The sequence below is a fragment of the Schistocerca piceifrons genome, chromosome 1 (assembly GCF_021461385.2).
Source record: "Schistocerca piceifrons isolate TAMUIC-IGC-003096 chromosome 1, iqSchPice1.1, whole genome shotgun sequence".
NCBI classification, from domain to species: Eukaryota; Metazoa; Arthropoda; class Insecta; order Orthoptera; family Acrididae; genus Schistocerca; species Schistocerca piceifrons.
This window is the reverse complement of record NC_060138.1, coordinates 104,562,555-104,587,115: the sequence shown is the minus strand read 5'-3', so window position 1 is coordinate 104,587,115 and position 24,561 is coordinate 104,562,555. Positions and strand designations below refer to the sequence as shown.

General features: G+C 39.2%; 2 protein-coding genes across 6 annotated transcripts in view; one reads left to right on the top strand and one right to left on the bottom strand.

Annotated features, from left to right (window-relative positions):
- Positions 1-24,495, top strand: part of LOC124792021 (RNA-binding protein Musashi homolog 2) — a 123,877-nt gene extending 99,382 nt beyond the window's left edge. Inside the window, exons 2-5 of one of the 5 annotated variants that reach the window (XM_047257904.1) lie at positions 1,357-1,440; positions 10,376-10,509; positions 16,464-16,716; positions 16,830-24,495. In XM_047257904.1, the coding sequence (XP_047113860.1) occupies positions 10,508-10,509; positions 16,464-16,716; positions 16,830-17,636 (1,062 nt within the window). In that variant the 5' untranslated portion in view covers positions 1,357-1,440; positions 10,376-10,507 and the 3' untranslated portion in view covers positions 17,637-24,495. Of the gene's footprint in view, positions 1-1,356; positions 1,441-8,961; positions 9,036-10,375; positions 10,510-16,463; positions 16,717-16,829 lie in introns of those variants that run through there. The other 4 variants (XM_047257905.1, XM_047257906.1, XM_047257908.1 and 1 more) reach the window with 4 other exon arrangements.
- LOC124792078 overlaps positions 7,383-24,561 on the bottom strand; it is a 181,090-nt gene continuing 163,911 nt past the window's right edge. Inside the window, exons 3-5 of the mRNA XM_047257909.1 lie at positions 16,283-16,368; positions 13,321-13,384; positions 7,383-7,589 (exon numbers count right to left, since the gene is read on the bottom strand). Of these exons, the coding sequence (XP_047113865.1) occupies positions 7,488-7,589; positions 13,321-13,384; positions 16,283-16,368 (252 nt within the window). The 3' untranslated portion in view covers positions 7,383-7,487. The remainder of the gene's footprint in view (positions 7,590-13,320; positions 13,385-16,282; positions 16,369-24,561) is intronic.

Sequence of the window (24,561 nt, the reverse complement as noted above, 5' to 3'; positions counted from 1 at the left end):
AGTTAACTATCTCAAATTTTATCACAGTTTTAATAGATTATGAATATTCTAGAGTTTGACACCCCTGTAAGTATGATATATATGATGTGCAAAATTCATCGAAGAATCTCTTACTTCAACAAACGCAGCCGATAGTAAGTGAAATCATGATGAGTACTGTAAACACGCACGTTGAATTTATTTTCACGCAAACACAAAAATCATAAATTGCTTTCAGCTCCGTCAGGTCCACAATTACCGTAGTTGTCTTGGCGGTATACAAATTTCGCCAGAAATTAGATTCCTTCGGGTTATACGTCCAGTCTGACATCGCTGACATAAAACACCAAATTCAGCAACAATTGATCAGTTTCATGCAGTGCATCTTTTTCTTCGGCGGTACACTCTTACCACCTGCTTTCTCTTCGATGTTATTTTACAAACGGGGGCGATACAGTGCTAAACAGTTCAGTGTCAACTGATGGCAGTTGGCCGAATTAAAGTACAATGGCTGTTATTGTCGATTGTACCCGCTGTTACTTCCGGAAAATCGAGTGCCGGATTAATGAGGTTCCACGGTAAGTTTTCTTCTCCATTTGCCTCGCCGTATCGGGGACAACTTATTGTACAGAAATCAGCCATACATGTTGTGGAACTTCTGTTGAAAGACGAAATGCATTTGGCGGTTGAATAGAGAGATCAGCAGTTACCCAATGAGAGGGAATCTTTGTTTATGGTGTGAACTGTTCTGGATGTGTTAGTATCTTAAGTTGGTGTTGGTTCTGAAGCGGAGTGGTAATCAGTCTGGCGTTTGCGTAGAGCGTGTGGGATAATTGCTGAACATCTACTATCAAGGATTTTCTCACATGCTAGCGCACAGAGCATCAGTAAGAAAAAGTAGATCTAAACACATTTAGTGGACAGTGTATAGTACTAGAAAGTATTTTGAAGTTTGATCACCTCGAGGAGTAGCTGTTTGATGAACTGCAAATTCGCATGAGAAGTCACCTAACGTTTATTTTGTTGCTCCTCACTGACAATATGTACTTACGGTGCACCACACTGAAGTGATCGCGTAGAAATACGTGTAGGATGAAATTTAACTGGTCTGGGGTGTCCGCCTCGTATCCGTCCAACTGATATTCGTGATGTGACGCATTCTCTCACACTTCGCGGAGCGCTGTTGGATCAGGAGTGAACTTACGAAGCCCCACAAGACCGAAGGGGGGCTTTAGTGGTTGGTGTGAGCCCCTGGAGGGGAGCAGCTGTGGAGGGGTGCGCGACAACTGAAGCCTGGCCGTAGTTAAGCGGAAGACGGTGAGCGAAAGAACGTCTGCTCGGCAGGCGCGTGTAACCCGCTTGTGCTTTTCGTTGCAGTACCAGCCTGGAAAGCGGAGATTTCCACGGACGGAATAGTGCAGCCGCCAAACTGTACCCAGCAACAGCATTCTTGCCCATTCGGTAAGTCTGCGTGCATGATAACCCGTAAGTTTTCCTTGGTGCAAGGGCCTCTCTGCATGGGATTAATGTTTCACATCCAGTAGAGTTAGACAGCAGTCTCGTGCTGTTAAAAGGCCGAGGCATCGTAAATATCTACTTCCGCTCTATTAGTACTAAAGGTTTGTATTTGCTATGAAATTTCTAGCGCCTAAAATGTTAAGAAAGAAATTTAAAGCATGTAAATTGCTTTGTACAGTTTGCAGAAATGGACTCGTGTGTAAGAAATAATAATCTGTTGGTACTTGAGCCTTATTAATCGCAAATATTTTTGTCTCATTGTTGGAGGTAAGCTGTAACCAGTATGTGCTTTATTTAGCCTGTAGAATATTAAGCTAATGATGTATTACAGTGGAGATGGTTGTGGCAAATATAGTTAACTGTGCGTTTCCCTCGCGCGCACGGTGGTCCTTACGGTGCGTGGTCGCAAGTTGCCCAGGGCAACGCGCGAGCCATCTAGCGGCGGCAGCGCGTACTATTTCGGTGCTGGCTCCGCTGCCGCTCTTCGTTCCCGCCAATGCAAATGCGACATTGTTTCCTGATGACCTATTCGTAACACATCTATGACAATAAGTAGAGAATATTTGATAATTGACTGTTGCATAAGAGATATAATTCACACTTGAAAATATGAGCAGTTTAGATGTGAAAGTTCCACCTTTACAAACTGTCGATACACTCCCGAAATTGACCGACATTAGAACTTATTCGTAGGATTAACAACTGCGTGGCCTTGGTACATGGTCCTTCCGCCTGAATTTTTTGTGTCGTAACATTAAAGTGACTTTAAAAATTCCGATAATTTTCGGTGCTTGGTTGCACCTAGGTATGTGAAAAAAGCTTTGCTTCGCCCAGGAAAACTACCGGCTGCTCTTCCGCGAAAAGCAGTCATTCATTTTGAATCATCTTGGGATAATTATCGGAGTACTTAAGTGTTGTCAACTAAATTTCAGATATTTGTAATTTTTCACTTTCAGCTGATTCAGAAGTGTTTTGGGTTCCTTATGATGCTGGTGTCATAACTAGGCAGAAATATTCCTCTTGTTCGTAAACGGAAGCTGTTGCGACATAATATACATCGAAATTCTCAGTAAAGTTGCAGATTTTGGAGTGTTGGTGAACTAATGTAGGTATTTTTGTAGTAATCGTGCGATGATCACCTTAGGCGCTTTAGTCCAATTTGGCAATGATTACATTCAAGGTTTTTTCTGTGCTAATTATTCAAATTGGATGAAATAGACTGCGATTAGCGATGACCTTCCAGTTGTGCTTCTTCGTAGCACTAGTGTGATCTGATACTTAAACAGGCAATAGTATGCAAAGGACCTAATGTGATACGTGATCAGTGCTCGTACATTTTTATCCGTTGAGGGATTGTTTTAAGTATACTGCGTTGACAGTTTAAGTGGACTACAGGCATATCCCTGTAAATGTTGGCAGTGGAACTCAATTCTCTTTCCTCTTTTTCGCTGAACTACTGTATCCAAATGGTGAGTTCGGTCCTTTCAAACTTAATGTTTGTAAATCAAGTTGTCACTAGAAAATTAAGATCGCCCGAAGAAATTCAAAGACTACGTAAAAATAAGTCACTTTTTGTAATTCAGTAGTTTCTGCGGAAGTACGTAACGTATATATGAAGAGAGGAAAAAGCAGGCGCAGTGTGCCGTAGTTGAAACCCCACGAGTTAATTTATTTGCAAAATTTGATATACGAGGGTCTTGCAATAATTAGAGACAAATCGGTCTGGGGGGAAAAAACTGTTAGTAGGGAAAGTTTGGTACTTTTACAGCTTCAAGTCGGCTTCACAAGAATGAGCCCTGATAGGCTGATGTATCAACGTTGTTCTGGTTATAACCTCAAAAATATATTTCAGTATGACTAGTCCGCTTGAAACGTCCGTATAGTTGAATAACGTTCTGTTACTCGTTTTTTACTTGCTGAAGGCTAGAAACAAATGTATGCATTCTGTAGAGTGTCTTAAGTTTATGTTGAAAGTTACATGAATTGTGCAAAGTTTTACAAGTGGGTAGAACAGTTGAAAAATGGTCGCGACTCGGTGACTGACGAACACAGTTCTGGGCCAACTAATCGCAGTTTAAACTCCCACGCTGGAAAGTCGAATTGATGACATCACTCGTGCCGACCGCCGTGTGACTGTGGAAATGATAGCTTATACGGTTCAAGTTAGTACTGGTACAGTTCATGGTATCTGTAACAAGCTGGAGAACCGCAGAACATGTGAAACATTGGTCCCAAAGGAGTTTACGCGGTCTCACAAGGAAACAAGGTTGAGAGTGTGCACAGCGTTAAAGGAACGTTACGAAAGAGGTGAGCACTTCCTCAACAAAATTTTAACTTGTGACGATACTTGGGTTCACTATTATGAGCCAGAATCAAAAAGACAAACCATGGAGTGAAAGCACATAAACCCACCTGTCAAGAAAAAATTCAAAACCCAAGCATCAGCAGGAAAAGTCATGTTGAAGGTGTTTTGGGATGCTCAAGGTCCAGTTTTTTTTTAGATTCTCGAAGAGCAGCGTACAATGAACAGCCAATACTATTCAGTTTAGCTTTTAAGCAGGGTGAAACCAACCATCAGAGAGAGAGAGAGAGAGAGAGAGAGAGAGAGAGAGAGACGACGTGGATCTCAAGAGGGGAGGTGTGATTCTCCAGCAAGACAACAAACGTGCTCATATTGCCAACTAACCCGTGAAACAAACGACAAAATAGGCTGGGAAGTACTGCCTCATCCCCCTTACAGTCCTGATTTAGCACCTAGTGATTTCCATTTGTTTGGCGCACTGGAGGAGGCATTACGTGGGAAGAGGTTCCAGGACGAGGACGTGAGAAAGTTAGTGGGAAATTGGTTCGAACATAAAGATAGTGTTCTTTGCAGCCGGAATAAAAAAGCTAGTAGCCCGTTGGAACAACTGTATAAATGTTAAAGGGGATTATTTTGAAAAGTAGAAAAAGTATTGTTTTGTACAAATAAACACTGTTTTCTCCAGACCAATTTGTCTCTTTAATTATTGAATGACCCTCGTAGATAGTGAAAAAGTATTCACTTTTTTGTAGTGCATAATGCGGAGAATTAAGTAGACGATGTGCGGTAAAGTACTGCGTAGGTGGTCAAAGGGCAGCCTGATCAACGCATTGGAAGCTCAGTAAAAGCGTACATTGATTTTTTTTTAAAGTCAGTATTTTCAGGTGCAGTTTAAAGATAGCTCACTGAATCGCTACATAGGTATAAAATAGTCTTCTGCACTTAATCATAGTGTACCCAAAAAATGAGTCGATTAGTCTGTCACTAAAGCTTATGGTAATAACCTTAGTGATCAGCCTAAGAGTAAGAGTATAAAAAAGTTGCCAAATGGTTTTACTTTCTGTATACTTTATAAGTTCAGATCCGTGCAAAATGTCGAATTCGTTTTGTTGGAAGTACCCTAATTTCTTTCAAATACTTAATCTACTGATATGTTAAATACGTTTCCGCCACTACGTGGTCCTTTCTTTATTGTTCATAGCTTACATTGATTACATATTTAAGAAATGCTTCTATGGCAATTTTTCCGGTACTACTTGTGGGTCTTCGATCCTATATGGGTTCGTAGCAAAATCGCGTATTTGGAAATTTTCATTTTGCTCTGACGTTCCTATTCCCGCTTCATATCTGTAGGTGACTTAACTAGTTTGTCCACTTTATCCTGTGGTGTCAAAGCTCTTGTGGCGTTTCTATTTGTGTAATATTTTCTGTCGCTATGATGGATGCGTAGGACTACTTTTTTCTACAAATCGTTACATTTGCAAGTATTCTTTGTTATAATGGCACGATTACTGTATTTCTGCGAGGGCGTCATTTTTCCAGTTGGCGTTGGATATCTTGCCTCGCTAGTATGAGACGCAATTACGGTCTGTGAAGGGGACAAAGAACACATTGGGCTAACGTAGAACTGGTTACCACCATTTACTGTGGCTGGTGCTCTGAAACAAGGTTTGAGCAAGGCAACAAGCTATTCTCGAGGTTTCGCTTTAAACCAAGTTGGTGTTTAAAAGTCACGAGAGGATTTGATAGTTATGTGGTCACAAAGAACTAGCAAAAGTACTAAGAGATTTAGACAATTGGGTTTCATTATCTTGTTAAAAGGACAATTGTTAATATTATATATCGTCAGTTGTGAATTGTACGCACCACACAATGTACTAAGTGTTACGACCATATTATTGTTCAGTGATGTAACTATTAAGGATTTTGGAACAATTTTCTGTTAATGTCATGTTCATACGAGTTTTCGTTCCTTTTTTGCACTTCCATGTGTAGTTCATCCAAAAAAGTAAATAAAGTTCTCACCTTGCGGCTAGGATTAAGCGTCTTTCCTGGTCACCCTGGTTAAGCTGTCCATGCCATCCATTGGATCCAATTCACGCACGATGAGATGCGTCGCGAAACGCCTGTGACTAACCAGTCATCGTAGGAAAAGTGAACAGAACTTGAGAGCACCAAGTATAGTTATTCACAGAAACGGTGTTTCTGTATTTTGTTTATTCATCGAAATCTTATTTCCAGTTTGTCTTTCTTAATTTCGAAGAAACAAAAAAATCCTTGTTTTGATCTTCAGTCCCTAGACCGGTTTGGTGACTTATCCGTACTAATCTTAAGTTAATAGATCGCGTCGCGCAAATAATGAAACCCACCAGTTTACGAGTACCTCTCTGCTTATTATTCAGTTATTGCTTGATATCCCAGGAGCGGTACGTACCCTGCAGTTTCTTTAATGCCAAGTTTTGGGGCAGAATATCCTCCATAAGAGGTACACCCTTTCTCGGGTTGCCCACGAAATTCAGGAATAAAGATCGTTCGTTATGCATTCAGTTATCTCGTTACGAAGGCTGTCAGTGCCTTGCACGTTGAAGAGTGAAAGTATCATTCGAAACCATGAACTTTGCGAGATACTAGTAGCAGCTTAAAGCTACGCAGATAATTTATTCTAAAACTCTGGTAAGAATTGTTCATGGTACATACTTGCGGCATCACAAAGCAGCATCCACAGTAGTAATTGGTATTATCGATGCTGCATTTTGAAAAATCAGGCGAGGAGTATACTTAACGAAACTGTAGATTCGTGTTTGAAAATCAGGTACTTGAGTCCAATTTTAACCAATGTTGATGTATAAATTTCTATATGATGAATGTTTTGAAATGTATTTCTTAGTGTCACTTAAACCTACTAAATCACATTATCGAATTGACATTCTCACAGAATCTTACCAGGGAATCGTGCCTCCTCCATTAGTTCGCAAACGAGAATCGACTCCAGTATATTTGGTTACAGATTCCATACCGCGCTATATTTTTTTCCCTTCTCGTATTTTCTCGAAAAACCTGACAGAGGCCGACAGTAACATGCTTCGAATATCCGCAAACTAATAGCCTTGCGCCTCCATCTCTTTCCTGCAAAATCCAGTGTTTAGTAATACTGTACAGTATAAATTGCTGTGGTATCACAAAATACTCTCTGTAGTTATTTGCAGTGTTGGCCTACCCAGACAGCAGCACAACGATCTTCCTGTTCACTTTTTTAGGTTCATCTTCTCATGACCCAATCATTAGGGCCACATCGTTCAAAAAAAAAAAAAATAAATAAATAAAGCATGATAATGCCCATACAGTTCGAGGAAATGGATACCCTTCGTGGTTGAAACTTACCCAAAAGTACATGCGGTCGAAAAGTACGTTCGTCGACGCTCTGCAAGTTAACGAAATGCTGTAGTGTAACATTTGGATTTCAAAGGTAGCTGGCTTGAAGGTTTTTTTTTTTTTTCGGTCTTAATGCGTTGTATGGTATTACTCAAGCAGGATAGTAGCTCGTTTAAAAATTGTGGGGAAAGTGTTTCCAGGTACAGAGGGATAACGATTATGTGCCTTTCGTTTATTAATTTGTCGACTTAAATTTGATTACACTGACAATTCAAACGTCACGTGCGTGGACTAGATGCGGCCGCCCATGTGTTGGTTACTGCGAAGTGGCTTGGGCCTTCTCTGCCTCGCTCATCTCCTTTAGCAAGTCAGCTAGCTCCTTATTCGGCTTGTAGTGGTCCGGGTTCGTGTTCAATATCTGTAACAAACAAACAGTTAATCACTAACAGTAAATGCAGGTCATTGGTTTATATCAGAATGTTTACTGCTAGTGAAATTGTGTAATTTACGCAATACTCTTATCACTTTTTTTCACGTAAGTCGCACGTCTAATATACATCTTGCGCTAGCGTGTCAGACCACGTCGTGGTAATGATACGGTGTTTCTTCAGCAACCATTTGCAATCAACCATTTACAATGCAAAATAAAACAATCGTGGAATACATCATACGTATCTGCTTGAATAAGTTCATTATCGTTTTCATAAAATGTGATTAAAAATTAGGTACGTAACATTGACATGTGTTGATAGCCCGACTGACTCAACCACGTTATCCTGTACACTAGTATTGCTCTTGAATGCGCAGTTACAGACACCGTTATCACACATCTAATCAATCAGGTACGCAAGCTCCAGAAATGTCGTATTTTCTAAGAGGCTTGCACTGTGCACATCAAAGCATCTAGCAATCATAACATGAAAGTGTAGGAAAAGAGAAGGAAAATATTAGAAAAAGGAGGCAGCCCTGCTCCTCCCAGTTAATAGGTTTCGGATTTTGTGCCCATTCGGCAATTAAAGCAATAAAGCTTCGAGAGATTCACTATGGCGTTCGTAATTGTTAAGCGCCAACGTAAGAACGAAAATTGTGATCTGAGTGGAATTATTTCTTTGTTAGTTTGACAGTAGCACTCTGTATCTTTAGACACTTGTATTAAATAGAAAGTATATGTTGCCTAAGCGTGATGTATTAGACGAAGATTAAAATAGTACTCGTGGACAACTTTGAGTAATTGGTTTAGTAAATGAAAAATAATTAGTAGTAAGATCTTTAAGAAACTGCACCACCGTGTAGAGCAGAATAGAGGTGGTGATGGTGATCATGAAGTAAAATTTATTTTCCTCAGACTTATGTCATTCCGCCTAGTCCTAGAAAGCTTATATGATAGAGCTTTAGCACAGAATATTTTTGAGAATTTTTCATAATTGTTGGTGTAATTACATTATTATACTACCTCTTTTTCACACTATACGGCCAATGGCCGCATAAGCGCTAGTCAGAAAGTTTACATTACTCACAGTTCGTGTGCATGCTTCTTTTTCTTCATAATAGGCATGGTTACTGGCGATTATCCCTTGTAAATAGGCCTTGAAGCTGCCACACGAAAAGCAAAATACTTACTTTTCTTTCTTAGTAGTGGGTAGTTAAGTGTAATTTGTCGAAACTAACTCTGCACGGGATGGCCGCGGTAGCAAGAAGCAGAACCAGACGCAACTAAGTAGATGAAGTAGCTGTTGGCCCAGCGGCACATGAGATATGTGTGTAATATTGAGTGACGTTTGTTTTGCCAGAAGAAGAGTCCGCGATGGAGGTCTTCGCAGAGCTTGGAATCCGCCTGGCGAGCAGTTCTCTGAAGTCGGCGCAGGTAACACTTTACGCGATCAACCCGACAACGTAGACACGTCGTGTTGTTGTATTGCTAACTGCAGGACACTTCTCCTCGTACTATTAACATTTGTTACCGTAGTGAACCACTTGGTGTACATAAAGTCTTTGTTACTCTTATTTTTACACACATTTTCCTCACTCTTGTTGCTGGAATTACATGTATAGAGATCACTTTTAAATGTTGGTTGTCGTTGGTCAGTTCATAAAACAGCTTGTTCTTTTTGTATCTATGCTCATGCAGTACTATATATATTTTTGGGTCTAATTTCTTTGGAAAATAGACGTAATTTTACATAGGTCTGGGTTGCATGTCATAGTCTTAGCTAGCCTCCTAGTCTCTCGCCTCTCGCACAGAATGACACTAACAGTGGAAGGAATTAGCAAAAAGTATTCCTTATAGCATCAGCAGCAGCGTTGTTCGGCTCAATTCATTGTTGGTAGCCTTCAGTACTAATATCAGGCGTTCAATAATGTACCTAGTTCGGCCAGTGGCTATCGTATCGCCACTTAGTAGCACAGTAAAATAAAGTAGCCGTAGATATCGTCTTTATAGCCCGCACAATTAACACGACCACGTCGAAACATTGTTCTTAGTAGACTTAGGGAATGAATGGTAGCTCCTACGTAGATTTTGTTGGCAGGCGCACTTGTGTGTCTCTATCAAATAATAGTTACTGGTAGTATGTCATTATTTCGGTCCTAACTATTCAGTTCAGAGTTCCACCTTAATCTGAAGGTCTGCGCCCAGTGTGTGTTAGCTTTAGGGATGCCCACCGTAAAGGACTAACAAGCATGAAACGTGTTACTCCTTTTTAACTCTTGAAGGTCTTAACTCTTCATAGCCGTACATATCCTAGGTCTTATGCATGCAAACCAGTATTCTGTGTGGCATGCTTTCTCCCGCCCATTTTCTCCTGTTCATACTGTTTAATAGTTCGGCACCTAATATAATAATTTACTATTATTGCGTTTTTTGCAAAACAATGGATTTTGGCCGTCCACTTAACGTAATAATAAAAGTAAAAAAAAGATACATCAATCTCTTGCTGAAGACTTACTTTGTGAATTAAGAGTATTGCTGGAGCGTTATTTATCAAATGGCCAATACAAATCAGTAATAGATATTGACAACATATTTCTTGTGGTTACTAGTAGCTTCTGATAGCATCAGAGAAAGGGGCTTTGCAGTAGCTTTAAAGGCTAGATTTACTGGCTTCCTTCCACGTCTGCTTATTTCGGGATATCAAACTAATTTCAGATCTCCGCGGCTTGGAACTAGTCAAATCTTCTTTCACGTAGTTATGGTTTATTTTGTAGCATTTTCTTTCACGTCGGAGCACTCCTATAAAGAGATCAAGAAAAGAGAGAAGACGGAGTCCGACGACGGTTGGAGACTGAGTCCTTATGAAGACCAGGGTGACAACGCCATTGTAGATTGTTCCTCTAACTATGTAAGTAACTCACATGGGAGCAGGCCGGCTTTATAAAACTTTCTAGCGTGAGGCATACTGCAGTCAGTCATTGTACATGACCACTCCAATGTAGTGATGTTTTTCCCCCTTTTTTCAGAAGAGCAGCTCAGGACTTAACGCTGCTTGTTGCTTCGTCAAGAATATGTAGGGCTGAGCGGCGTTGTAAAATTGTTGCTTGTATTAGTGAAACTGTAAACATCGTTGTTTCTTTGCCTCGAAGCTTTCGTCTCTTCTAGGCTTCATTATTATGGATTTTAAAAAAATCACTTTGGCTGGTGATACCTCATACGGTAGAATTATTGTAAGCATGGGGGCGTACTTGTTAATTTGAGTTCGGTCTTAACACACGGAAGGAACGGGCGGGGAGGGAGGAGGAGGATGTCGTGCGTCATCTGGTTCCTTATTCTTAGTTTTCTTATGTATTCAAGTATGTAAACATGAGTCTTAACAAAACTTGAGTTCGAGCATTTTTTATGAGTATGGTTCTACAAATCATTTCTTGTGAAACAATATACATGGGTGGGGATTCTTGGAAAATAATGGCTGGGCAGACATATGAAACATCGTAAAGTTATATAGGCGCGAGTGGAAACCAAATTGAGAAGAGTTTAGATAAGGCAAACATTTCAGTGAGGCCAGAAAGTGATGTAAAAATTTCGCCGCGTGAGAACTGCTAAGCAGTAGAAAAGAAACCAACGTATTATGTCCACGTAGTGTACAAACCTATTTATTGCAGATGTACTTTAATGCAGTTACTTTATCGGATGTGAATATATTAGCACTCAAATTTTACTTTATACCGCTTGCATTGAGTACTTCATACAGTTGAAAATTTCGTGCCCATGATGCGTAGCGTAACTTTAGTTCCAGTATTAAGATGTGAAGGAAATACTTCGGCAGTGAAAATGGGTGAAAGGAATTCGAAATTGTTTGAAGCACAGCCAGTAAACTTGCCTGTGCCGATATCAGGTGTGCCAGAATGTTGTTAATTCCGAAATGATTACCATCACAGCAAATTTGAGCTCAGATTTCTTACATTATTCTTTGTGATGCTGTGGATAATAGGTTCAAACACTGCCTTGAAATTCCAGACCAAGATTTTGTTTCGTAGGTGTTCTACACGTGATGAAATAATCAAATAATTATTATTTGCTCATTAACTTTAAACTAAAAGCTGGTAGAGCGGTTCCGCCAGCACCGATGACGTAACGGAAGGTAAATTCAGTATGGTTTCTAAGTTACCTTGTTAAAATTTTCGTACAGTCTTAGGGATGTCCGCCAGTGTTGGAATTAAGAAACCCGCGAAATTACTTTTCGTCAATAAAATTCTAACAAATGGTCTGCACGCAGTTCAGCGAGAATCCGCGTGGCGCCGCCACTTCATGTGGCAGTACTGCCTCTGGCGGCAAGCGTATGAACTGTTGTCCACACGACATTGGATAATCGGAAGATCAATAGCGCTTTCGGCAGTCAGAAATAAGCGACTATTCCGAAACATTAAAATTCGAAAGGAATGTGTGCATTCAAGATAAACATTTTGTGTTTGTTCTGATACTAGTGGCCACATGTAAGCTTGTATGTTCAAGAAAGACAAATTGTTAACGGACGGCAGTCTGTAAATGATGTACATAAAAGAACGGACATAGGGTTTGGTTACGTCAAATAGAACTACGTACGTCTTTCGAACTAATGTAGAGCGTGTACAGTACATTTCGTGCACGTTACTACGGTGTTCATAGGAATAAAAGGATAAAATATTGCTTGCTTTGGATTGACAGATAAGCATACATATTTTGAAGAGTAAACAACTGAGATAAGGGCTATGTGCATGCCTGTTTCTGTGAATAATATAGGATAGGGGCTCCGGAGCTCCGATTAACTTTGCTGTAATAGTAAATTAAGTTGGTGGAAAAGATCTAATTAAAATTCTCGTGGAACGACGAAAGATCTAAAATATAAGCAAAAAGTTTTGCAAGCTATATATCCAGTACTGTGAATTGCCGATGATCATAACTTGCGCACGGAAATAGCTGAACTTGTAAAGTTTAGGCACTAATTAATACGGCGATAATGGCAAATGCACAAAGCTTGTAACTATAGATCTGTAAACGGAAGTGCCCATGCAATGAAATTTCGGAGCGGTTATAAAACACACCGTGCAAGAAATTAAGGTTCGTATGGAAGGGATAAGTTGATGGACAAATGGGATTTCTAGTACTATTTCTTTACTTTATAGGCCAATACATTTAAAAGCATTAGTGAGATGGTTCTACAGTACTTGAGTTTAGTTATACGGCGAAGAAAGTACCTATTTTTTGCGTATGCGGATAAAACACAAGCAGCGAAATTAGTACATACCCTGAAGATTTATGTTAAAATGCTGCTACACTTGATAAAACAATAAGATTAGTACAAATGTCGAGGATCACTTGGCTAGATGCATCAGGAGCGTCAGTTTTAAGTTGCAGAAGTAGCACCGCTGTTGGTAGCCATTTTGAATGTGAGTATCAGACTTCGCACATTTTGCCGCACGCGCAAGCGCGCGCGCGCTCACACACACCCACTGAGTGAAGCACAAAACACAGATAGCACAGAAGCTGCGGACGACCGGGTCTGAGGCTATGTCCCGAAACAGCAGTAAGCTTTTTTCTTAGTACTGCTGTGACAGGACAATATCCCAGCCCCGGCCAAAGAGCGGAGAGACCAGGCTGCAGTAGATCCGCCACAAGCTTAGGCGGCACCGTCACCTCTTCCACTGCTCGGGGAGTTGTAGAAACGCTGCGGACTTACCTTGTAACACTTGGGGTTCGTGAGGTCCATCTGTTCCACGGAAGGCTTCTGCTTTCTGTTGAACCTGCGAACAGAAGCGAACGGGAGTGTTGTTATGCGCGGTCGTGGTGTTAGCAGGGCGCTCGCCCGGTCGGTTGCTGCCAGGAGAGTGAAAGCTGCCGTATCGACTGGGGGTTGGTGGGCGCGGCTGTGCGCGTGCGCCGAGACCCCCACTCCCCGGGCAACCTCCCTTCGCCCTGCCCCTCGCCGCGCAGCGCGCCCCGATGTGCAACCCCCGTCACAAAGCTCTGCCGCTGGCCCGGCGAGCTCAGCCGACAACCTGCATCCCTAAGCTCTCCCTTCTGCAAGACTGGGGGAGGGTGGCTTCACAGGAGTTCAGCCCCCCCCCCCCTCTCTCTCTCTCTCTCTCTCTCTCTCTCTCTCTCTCTCTCTCTCTCTCTCTCTAACTCTAAAAATGAAGGAAAATCGATGGTACAATTTGTATGTTGTGCTTCACTGTCAGAACATTGGTTTCGTGGCTTAATGGTATTCCATTTCTTTATCTTGGCTGTTTGGAACAGCCAGTAAGTTCTGACAAAGGAGGTCTATTGGAGACACCCATACAGTAAAGTTACAGTGAATAACTCATTACATTACGGTATAGGAAATATTGCTTTTTAGAAAAGTGTTCTATATTTTTCAGGGAATAGATTTTAGCCCAATTTTAAAGATTTGAATGGTTAAGTGTATAAAGTGTCAACTATGAAAATACTTTATGCACAGCTGGATGCATACAAAATTTAGATCTAAAAATTTAATCAAAAAGTATTTTTATCACATGAATTTAATCAGTCATGATGATTGTGAGAGGTATAGGTAGATCAAATAGATATTGAAAATATGTTCACTTTTTAAATGTCATCATCCAGTGATTATTTTTAAATATTTATGCATTTCCCAAATTGTATATATTCAAATTGAGCTAATTACTCATGTACAAGGTGGTCTAAAGAAACTGCCATTGCACACAAAATAAACTAACCTAATTAATGAATAGAACTGATGTTCACAGAAGAGCTGGAAATAGACATCCATTTGTGCCTGTCAGATCTCCAGGCTTTGATTATGTTATTAAATACTTGAAACTTTTTGATTTTTATCTTGATGACCTAGGAATAAAACTTACTCTACCCATTTATTTGCAGTTATCCTGAGGCACCTTGTCTTCATTTTTGAACAAATGTAGATTACAATAATGGTAGCATCTGCTGACTTGTATACAACACCTTTCCTGCTTGAGGGTCTTCATTAACCCTCTTACACTGAAGATACTTGATTAACTTCTATATTAAATGGCTTAACAAATAAAAAAAGTTAAATAAAATAACGATTTATGCTCTGATCGCAAAAGTAAACTAGCTATACTACACTGTTGATTATATTTACTATTGGGATAAAACGAGACAAAATGAAAAGCAGAAAATGTTTGGCTAGTGTTCCACAGTGAAGTATTCTGTTGATGTAGTTCTCCTGTAGAAGTAGCAAAAAGCCTGGCAGGCTTGTAAACTTTTGTGTCACAAAGACAGTCAGGTATGAAGAATTAAGTGGAACAAGAGTTGACTTCAAGGAGGTGGTATATATATGTGTAACCACTTTGTCAACAAATAACTCCGAAAGCGCCAGCAAGTTTTCTTTCTTTCCTGTGTGTCCGTGGACAACTTGACACTTCAGCTTTCCATTGAGCTGTCTCCTTGAATCCAAAAGAATTTCCATTCTACAAGAACTGTACGACAACATTGTGTGTACCATATGAAATAATTACTTCTGACCAATGATTTTTATAAGAACTCATTTAAAAATCTTCTACCATCTGTTTAATTTTGTGCTGAGCATCCTTATTACAGACATCTTGTAACTATTAAGTTTAGCTTTCCACTAAACACGGAAGGGAATCACCCATAACTTAACCAGTCACTCACTTAAAACTAATGTAACATTGCTTCGTTAAAATATAAATTACTGTATGATAGAACTATAATCAGTAACACATGGTGGAAGTAAAAATATACTGGAGTTAGATCGTCATGGGATTCAGTCAACTTAATATTTACTGTGAAGAAAGGGAAGAACAAAGTTAGTGGGTCTCGATAGAATTGGCTATTGATACTGAATATTTTCCATGTGGAAGCCTGATACATATAATCAGGCTTCCACCTGGAAAACATTCTGTACCAGTAGCCAATTCTGCCACGAGGCACTAACTTCGTTCTTTCTTCTTTTCTTTCACAGTAAATATTAAGTTATTAAGTTGATTGAATCCCATAAATAATAAATATCTAACACCAGTATATTTTTACTTTCACAACGTGTTCCTGATTATACCTCGATCATACTGCGTGCGTGCGCATATCTCTTGCATTGAAAACAAGCAAACAAAAATGCAGATTCATGCTGTGTTGTATATTAGTAATAGCTGTTCAGCCTCTTGAAGAATCTTAAAAGTGGGAGAGGGAAGAGGGAAGTCACCTGGTATTCGTAGTTACTGCTGTAGTGTCACTTTTTTGTTTATCAGACCCAGCAGCACTAATTTTAAACTGAATTTGGTTTTTCTGTACTTTGTGGAGTATTTCTATGGACTCTGACAATATTTCTTCAGAGTTTCTCATTAGATTAAATACATGGTAGTTATTTTGTCTGACTGTGTAAGTGTAAATAAGTAAACTGTTTCCATAAATTTAAGTGTCAAAATTGTAAAAAAAAAAAAAAAAAAAGTGATATGTTGGTCAAGCAGTTACCCTGAGTTAAGCAAGAGGGGATATAAGATCAAAAACATTTTGTGCGGTATTCTTTCCTGTTACTTAATGTAAATTGTTTATTTTGCATGTTACACCTTTAAAGTTAAAGTTACATTGATGCATAAGCATGAACTGCCAAACACGTTCAATTAAAATGTCATATATTTAACAAATAATTGCATACTTACGACACATCCCTAGTTGCAATTTGGTAGATGCAAAAGACACCAACAGCTACTGGTACCGCAAACATAATACCCACTAGTGGAAGAACCTGTAACAAAATTTTTACACATTTCTAAGTTTTGTTTTCATGATTTAAAGGTATTTGCTATAACTATCTTACTTCATTTCTTTTTCTCTCTGCAGGACGGGCATGGAAGGAAACGGTATATTGAAACACGAGATTCACAACGGATTGGTACCAATGAATGGAAATCAGAATGGAACCTCTGGAAGGTCATCACCAAATGGTGGCGGTGGCAGTGGGGGTGATCCAGCACCAGGAAAGCTATTTGTTGGAGGTCTCAGCTGGCAGACGTCATCAGAAAAGCTGAAGGAATATTTTGGGATGTTTGGAACTGTTACAGATGTTTTGATTATGAAAGACCCAGTGACACAGGTAGGCTCTCAAAGTATAATAAAATCTACTACTGTTTTGTTGGCACTAGTTAAAATGTTGTACTAAATGCCACAGTTAAGACTGATCCTTCATAAACTCGGGTTTTGTTACAGAGGAGCCGTGGCTTTGGTTTCATCACATTTGAGGATCCACAGACTGTTGAGAAAGTGCTCAAAGTGCCAATACACACACTGGATGGCAAAAAGATTGATCCAAAACATGCTACACCGAAGAACAGGGGCAAAGTCACCAACCGGACCAAGAAAATATTTGTAGGTGGTGTGAGCCAAGACACATCATCTGATGAAGTGAAAGCATATTTCAATCAGTTTGGAAAAGTCGAAGAAACTGTAATGCTGATGGACCAGCAAACAAAACGTCACCGAGGATTCGGTTTCGTCACGTTTGAAGATGAAGACACGGTAGACCGTGTCTGTGAGATTCACTTCCATACCATCAAAAATAAGAAAGTAGAATGCAAACGTGCACAGCCTAAAGAAGCTGTTCAAAGTGCTCTACTGGGAAAGAGAGTAGTTTTGGGTCCTCTGGGTGTCCGGGTAGGTGCAGCACCACCTCTAACCCCTGCTGGACAGCTGGCTGCAGCACAGGTTCATGTACAAGCTGCCGCCCAAGTGCAGAATGCAGCAGCCCTGGCTGGTTATGGAAAACTCTTTGGAGCATACCCAGCACTGGCAAGTTACCGCTATGCTCCGTATCCCTTACCAGCTGCCGCAGCCGCTCCTGCTCCGGCTCCTACTACTGCAGCCGCAGCCGCCGCTGCTGCTGCCACACCGGCCCTGGCTCCTCCAACTGCTTTACCAGCCAACCCCTACCAGGGCTACAGTCTGACCAACGTCGATATGTCTAGCTTCCAAGGTGTGGACTGGGGGTCCATGTACGGAATGGGAATGTACGTCTGAAGTGTGCCATTCCTTGCAATTTGCTACAGGAGGTTTTGTAAAATTGTAGTGCGAGTGTGACTTGTGAGCGTCAGCTCCCTATCCTGTAACCTTTAATCTTTTTTTTAGAAGAAATTGTGAATAGCAAGTGAATAGTGGTGCCACTTTTGGTCTAGGAAAAAAGTAGAAAAATTATTAGTACCCTCCCCCACTCCACCCTACCCAGATTCCTTCTTGTTACAGGCACAATATTGCATGCCCGCTTGCTCACAATACTGTTCCAACATGGACTGATGAGCATCCCTAGCATTAAGCAATAACTTGCAATAAGCAGTATTATTGTCGTCTTGATAAACATCTTCCTCTGTAACTCGTTCAGATGGAGAATCCTCCTATGGAACACTGTCTGCATGCAAGGCAAAGCCCAAAATTTGATATCAGCTCTGTAACGGAGGAGTGATGTCTCCTGATATGAAAGTGACGGCAGCCCACATATTATGGGCTGTAAGATAACTCTTATTAAAGGCTGCTTTTCAGTGTCAAATTGCGTTTAGGGTCTGGTATGTGCAATGGTAATTAATTACCATCGCTAAATTTGGTAGGAAAAATAACTATCTTTTGAGTAAAAATTAAAATGCCATCGTGATAGATTCTTCCATTTGAGAAGTATTAACAGATCTCGAACTCTTTTGTTCTTTGTTGCCACTTTAAAGAGGCACAGTGGCATAACAACAAAGTATATGCATTTACCTGTGGGGGCATGTTTTGAAATTCCTTTGAAACTTTTTGTGCCAGCAAAAACTTAAATCCTGTTGATCCAACAGCTGCAGCTTATAAATCTTGCTAAATGAGACTGTTTCCCTTGAAAGAACTGCAAGTTGCAGTATCTAGTCAGGAGGCTGAAGTGGCCTCGCACTTCCCACATTATCTCTCATCTAAGCATAAGTAATTGTAATTGTAATGTGTCCCATCGATGTTCCACAGTGAATTTAGTGTAGAATAGTTCTATTGGAGGACTGAGTATTATTTATGTACCAACCGAAATTGTTTGTTGTTCAAATGTAAAAAAATCTTACATACGTACATTTGTTCATTCACCTGTCAACATTCCATAGTTCATGTACCATGTCAAAATTGCATGAGGGACTTGTGTATCTCTCATTATTATGCATCGATTTTTCAACATGTGAGATTTGCGGACCAATAATTAACAGGAGCTCCGACTGTTCCTGCAGTGAAACTAAGAGCATGTATGCTGCCTTTTTATTACTCCCCTGGGAGTAATTTCTCCATGCTGTCTGTTCCCTGAGGGCAGGTGTTGAAATGTTACTAGTTGCTTTAAGGTTACTAATATTTATTTGTAAGAATGTATTTTATTTTCCTGTGTTCATTTTTTAAATTTTTTTTAAGTATGTGGTTAAGAGATGTCGCCAAATTGAAAAGCGGAATAACTACTTTAAGTTCCTACCATTTTGTTTTTACTGAACTGATGTTTGATGTTCCCAGTGCTTGTAGGGTTTGCTCTTAGTTTCGCCTGCATCATAAGATGACAGTGGAAATTGTAGGCATAATTTGAAATGCCTGCAGGTCACAAATGTATGGTCACAAGTGTGCTTTGCCTCTATAGAGGTTAAAATTTTTTTGAGTGTTAAATCCTTTTGTAATACTGTAGATACAACTGCCTACATGAAAATCGGGAACTGCAGGTATTATTACTCTGTGTATACATGATAGTCTTTCCCAACTCTGAAGTACTTTTTGAACATTCTCTGCAAAACCCAAGACATGGACTTCTACAGCCCATGATCACAGTTATAGGAAAACTTACAGCAATTTTGGTTTAACTTAAAACTTCATTTGTTAGCTTTACAGGTGTAGATAAACAATGCAATACATTGTTTTCTGTGTCAGGTTGTGTTGTGATGATATGTATGTTCTCTTGCAAAGTGTGACCAGTAATGTAATTTGTTCTTTAACGGAAAAAAAGCGTTCTGTATGTTCTTTTGTAGTGATAATTCAAAGACTGAGGCAGGTGTTTCTTACGAATACATGTATAGTTGAAGTTTTTGTTTGTATCCTAGAATGGATGTAAGACTGGATGCTAATCAAGCAGCCAGCTTTCATAGGGTAAGATAAAGGGTTTTCGCAGAGAATTAATCCCAAGCAGAAGGGAGATATGAGTACATTTGTGATATAATTTATAAGCTTGTTAAGCTTAGCAAGTAATTTAATTTGTCAGTAAAAGTTAAATTTATTTTCCATGGTGCCATTTACCATGCTCATAACTCCGATATTAATGGTTATATCTACTCTTTGTTCATATGTTCCTTTTGCTTGGGTGACAATACCCTTTTATAATATTAAAACAGCAATAAGTGTTTTAAGGAAAGAAAGGATGAAACCCTCTATTTTTGTATTTAATTCTAAATGATAAGAGCAAATAAAGTTTGTATTTTTTCTTTGAAAGTCTCTCTTGTGGTGTTCATGCAGGCACCACAATGAAGGAAAATATTTTAAAAGAGAGGGTTGGTCTGAAAACAGAAAAAACAACAAAAAACAGAACTATGTACTCCTTATCCTTACTTCTACTAGTTATTTCTGTTTTTGGTGGTTTGTCGTATTTTAAAAGTTGTAGTAATAAGTACACTTTACTAGTTCCTTAGTGTTAGATGTTTTTTGTAGTCTGTGTGTAGTAGTAGTGGGGCTGGATGGACTGCCATCTGGTAGCAAATACTTGCACTTGTAGAGCAGTTCTGAATAAAGTAGTTTCATAGTAGACCAGCTGCTTGATGGTATTATTCCTTACTTGTATTTTTGCTTGGTTGGCCTGGAACTTAACTGTTTTCAGCTTTGGAAGTTGGGGGAGAGAGTGGTTGAAAGGAGTTACTGCTATTAACCAATCACTGCTTTACTGTGATGTTGTGACAGAAGTCATTGCCTACACTCCTTCTATGTGTATGGCATTAGTGTTTTTGCAGCTGAGGACGACCAGTTGTAGCTCCCCAAAAACATGTGTAATAAAATACATTGGTTCAGTGCCTTACAAAGATGTACTGAAAAATATGCATGGCATCGATTATAGGGTCAGATCCTCAGTGCAATTAAGCTATGACCTCCATCTCTGTGTAAAACCTGCATCCTGTTGTAACTAATCTTTTGTGTAGGTTTTGAAGTGCGGAGCATGCCTAACATGGATCTGAAACTAATGTGTATTTGTTTCTCACATGCAGCCTCAAAACAATATCCCTGTTGTGACTTCACTCAGTGCTTAAAAGAAATCGTGCAGTGTCTTCGTAAATTGCCTGTTGCTGAGATGTGCTCAGGGATAACAGCAGGCATGTGCTAATCGTGGAGTAGATGCCTCCTGTTAATCCTGATAAAACTCCTTGAAACACTCGACTCCAACAAAATTTTTAAATTTTTCACTGGATGCACTCGGCAACTGTAGTTTCCTATCGAGTTTTTTGGTGTGCGAGAATTAATTTATTGATGGATGGCGTGTACCGCAATTGGATCTCGACACGGAGTTTGCACTCAGTTTTAATATAAAATAATTTGAGTATCCCTGGTGTCATGTGTGCGTTGTTCACTGTACTGATAGTAGCTGTACTTTGTTTTTCAAGCCTTGTCATTTCGGGGATAGTTTTGTTTTCCTTTGTGTGCGTACTGCTTTTTAGTTTTACAAAACCTCACTAAACCTGGCTTCCAAATACTTGCGTTTGGCAAATAGGGGTTCTCCCTGTAAAATAGTAGACCCGAGTATTGCCAGCAAAATATGCAGTGTATGTATTGATGGTAGCATGTATAATAAATGCAGGGAAGGGGATTACAATTGCAGTATGGGTACTGCTGTACTTAAACATTCATTTACCCTACACGGTAGCTGAGGGTAAAAACTAAGTGTGACAGTATTCAGCACTTAACGTTTTTTGTTAAGTGCTTCAAACACTTTTCTTGCACCTTCTCGTATATATTTTTTTCTAGCACAATGAATTTTTGTTATTGCTGCTCCCATTATTGCTGGAAATCCTGTAGAGCACTTTAATTAAATTTTTGATATGCTTTTATGTTTTTTTAAAGAGTACAGATTTCTGATTATTTGAAGTATGACTTGCTCACAACTTACTCGGTTATTAGGTTAGTTTATTAAATGGAGTACAACAATGGGCAATCAACAAGTTAAGCTTCATACATGCTAACCTGCATATCAAGAGCAGGTCTTACAATGCTACGTTGATGTGCACGACCAGAGAAGCTTTTGGACTGCTGTACGTACCAATCTCATTAGTAAGAGCACAGCTTCTACATCCATATTTAGTAGAAGTGAGTGTAATTTTCATAACAGTCTCAAAATGTCAGCCTGAGTTTTTGGCTACTGCGTAACAAAGAGCGCTCGTTGTTTGCATGAGAGACTGCTATACAAGAAATGGGTGTGTGGGATGTTGTTGGTGGTTAAGTAATAAGCTTCAGCTCGTAAAACAGAAGAGAACCGTTGTTAACCACTACGTTAAATTGTCAGAATTTCACTGCTGTTTGTTGTGCATGTCAGCGTAGTAATAGATCTCATTTAGGCTGTTAGGAAATACATAAATATCTAGTATTACCTGTTAAGTGTAGTTTGTAGTGAATCGGAAGTATTGTGCAGTTATAGTTGAGCTACACAGAGGCTTGAATAATTAAAGCTTAGAAATTGATTTGTGTAGAATGAAAAATTCTCATGGAACACGCAACTCGATATACATAACAAAATGATAAAAGTTCAAAAGTGTTCACTGGATGTGCTGATCTGGGGGAAAAACACGAAGTACTCACATTTAGTGAAGAGGGTACACAGCAGTTGCTGTTGTAGTACCTGGCTTAAGACTGAAATTTTAATTTGGGAGTAGTTTAATACCAAGAGTTCGGCCTAAGATTAAAATTCTTTGTCATCTTTTAGATATAAAAAATATCTTGGGACACAAGCTTGTTAAAGGGCCCCAGAAGCAAATAATTCCATGAAAGATGGAAGATATTTATAATGACTACAGCAGAAATGTGGTTTGTATGAAACCACCTCTGCAAAAAAAAAGGGATATAAAACTTTGGTGTCAGCAGCTAACTGCATGTGGCCTAAAATAGGTGTCCCTGTGTTTCTAGTCTACTACTCTAGTCCAGTAGTCCTTTAATGTGACAGTACTGTGATTATTTTTGAAGGAGTTTTGGAAACATTATTGATAACTTTCTTCAGATACTGGTGTGCTCATTGAATTACACTTTTTGGAGCACAGGCCTTAAAACTGCAACTTTCAACTAACACAGAAACGTATTTTATCCGGTTAGTCTTTACTTAGTTTTATGAATACTGTTTGTTCCACACACACCTTTAGAACTGTGGTAGCCGAAATCTTAAAAAGGAAGTTGATGTGTGTAAAATCAGACGTGAAAAATGTGTAAAGTCTTCCAAGAGGCTTGTGAGCAATGCAACACACCACCTTCTGAAGGCACTTTGCTGTGAAGGCAACCTACGTAGAAATAGTCTGTTGATGCGTTACAACCTTTAAAAAGAAAACTGTCTTGTGATTGTATACTAAAATGTGATATCTGATGTTGATATTTTAGATCATATACATATCCCATGCAATACCTACTTTAACTCTTGAACCTGTTGTGTACAAATTGTGAATGTTTTAATGTTAATTCGAGACCATAAGTGCTGTATTCAATCCTGTCTTCCTAAAATTGTACTGCAAATAATTGAGGTGGGACCATAATTAGAATACCCTTGATAATTTCTCACATAACAGAAATACCACTTAAACTAAGTAATATTTAATTTTTTAATACATATATTAAATGACATTCATCTCTAAAGTATTAAACCCAGACTGGCACATAAATTGTCATAGAGAGAACTGTATTAGTGTAATAGTTTATGAGCAGTAATTTTAGAAGGTGGATATAGTGATGTTTCGTATCTAAATGCATGGTGCACGACTTAATACTAGGTGTCCTCAGTAGCCAGCAGACCTTGGTCCTGCCTATCCCCACCAACTGAACAGTTGTACAGGTGCATCACATCTGCAGTGTCTTCAGTCAGCTTTATCATTTTTCAGGTGAGTGAATGTATACATAAATATATACGTATTACATGTAAAACACACGCTTTCACAGAGAAACAACATGGCAGTTATTTTCAACATTTTTGTATTGGAATGAAATGCACTAGAAGTTGTTGCTTATTGGAAAGTCCTTGCAACGATTGGGTTGAAGTACTTAAGCAATCATTATTACGGTTTCATTGTGAAACAGCTACATACCACTCATGAGAGAATAAAGGACAATTTTAAGATTGTTAGCTTACACATTTTTACTGTTCTACAACCCGAGACACAGTTTTGTTAGATCTTGAAGCAGTTTGTGGGATTTTTTGTTCTTGCATGAATATTTTATGACCTGCACGATTAATTTCATGACTGGATTTAAATGCTCATAAGTAATAGGATGATGCTTACAAGCACACTATTGGGAGTCTTTTTCTTCAATCTTTCATTTCTGCACTACAAATTTTGACCTCACATCGCATAAATAATTCACCTATGTATGTACATATGAAGAATCATATTTTTGTTTTATACAGGTGAAATACTGTTTGTGCTCGACAATATTCTGGTTCGGAGGAGTATTTTGTGTTAACACTATAATAGCATTAGCACTATTGTGCTCGCTAGCTAGATGGTTGCTCAGTGATACTGTGGATGACACTAATGTATGATGAGTACAACGTGCTGGACTTTTGTGTATCTGTTGACAGCATTTTGTAAAATTTATCAGTATGAAGAAAATATTATTTGAAATAATTCTATGTAATGTTCTAAAATTAATTAAATGGGAGTTTTCGCAGTTTCTGTATTAGTTACTTAGAATATGTACGAAAATGCTCAAATTTACATTTGGCAGGGATGTTTTG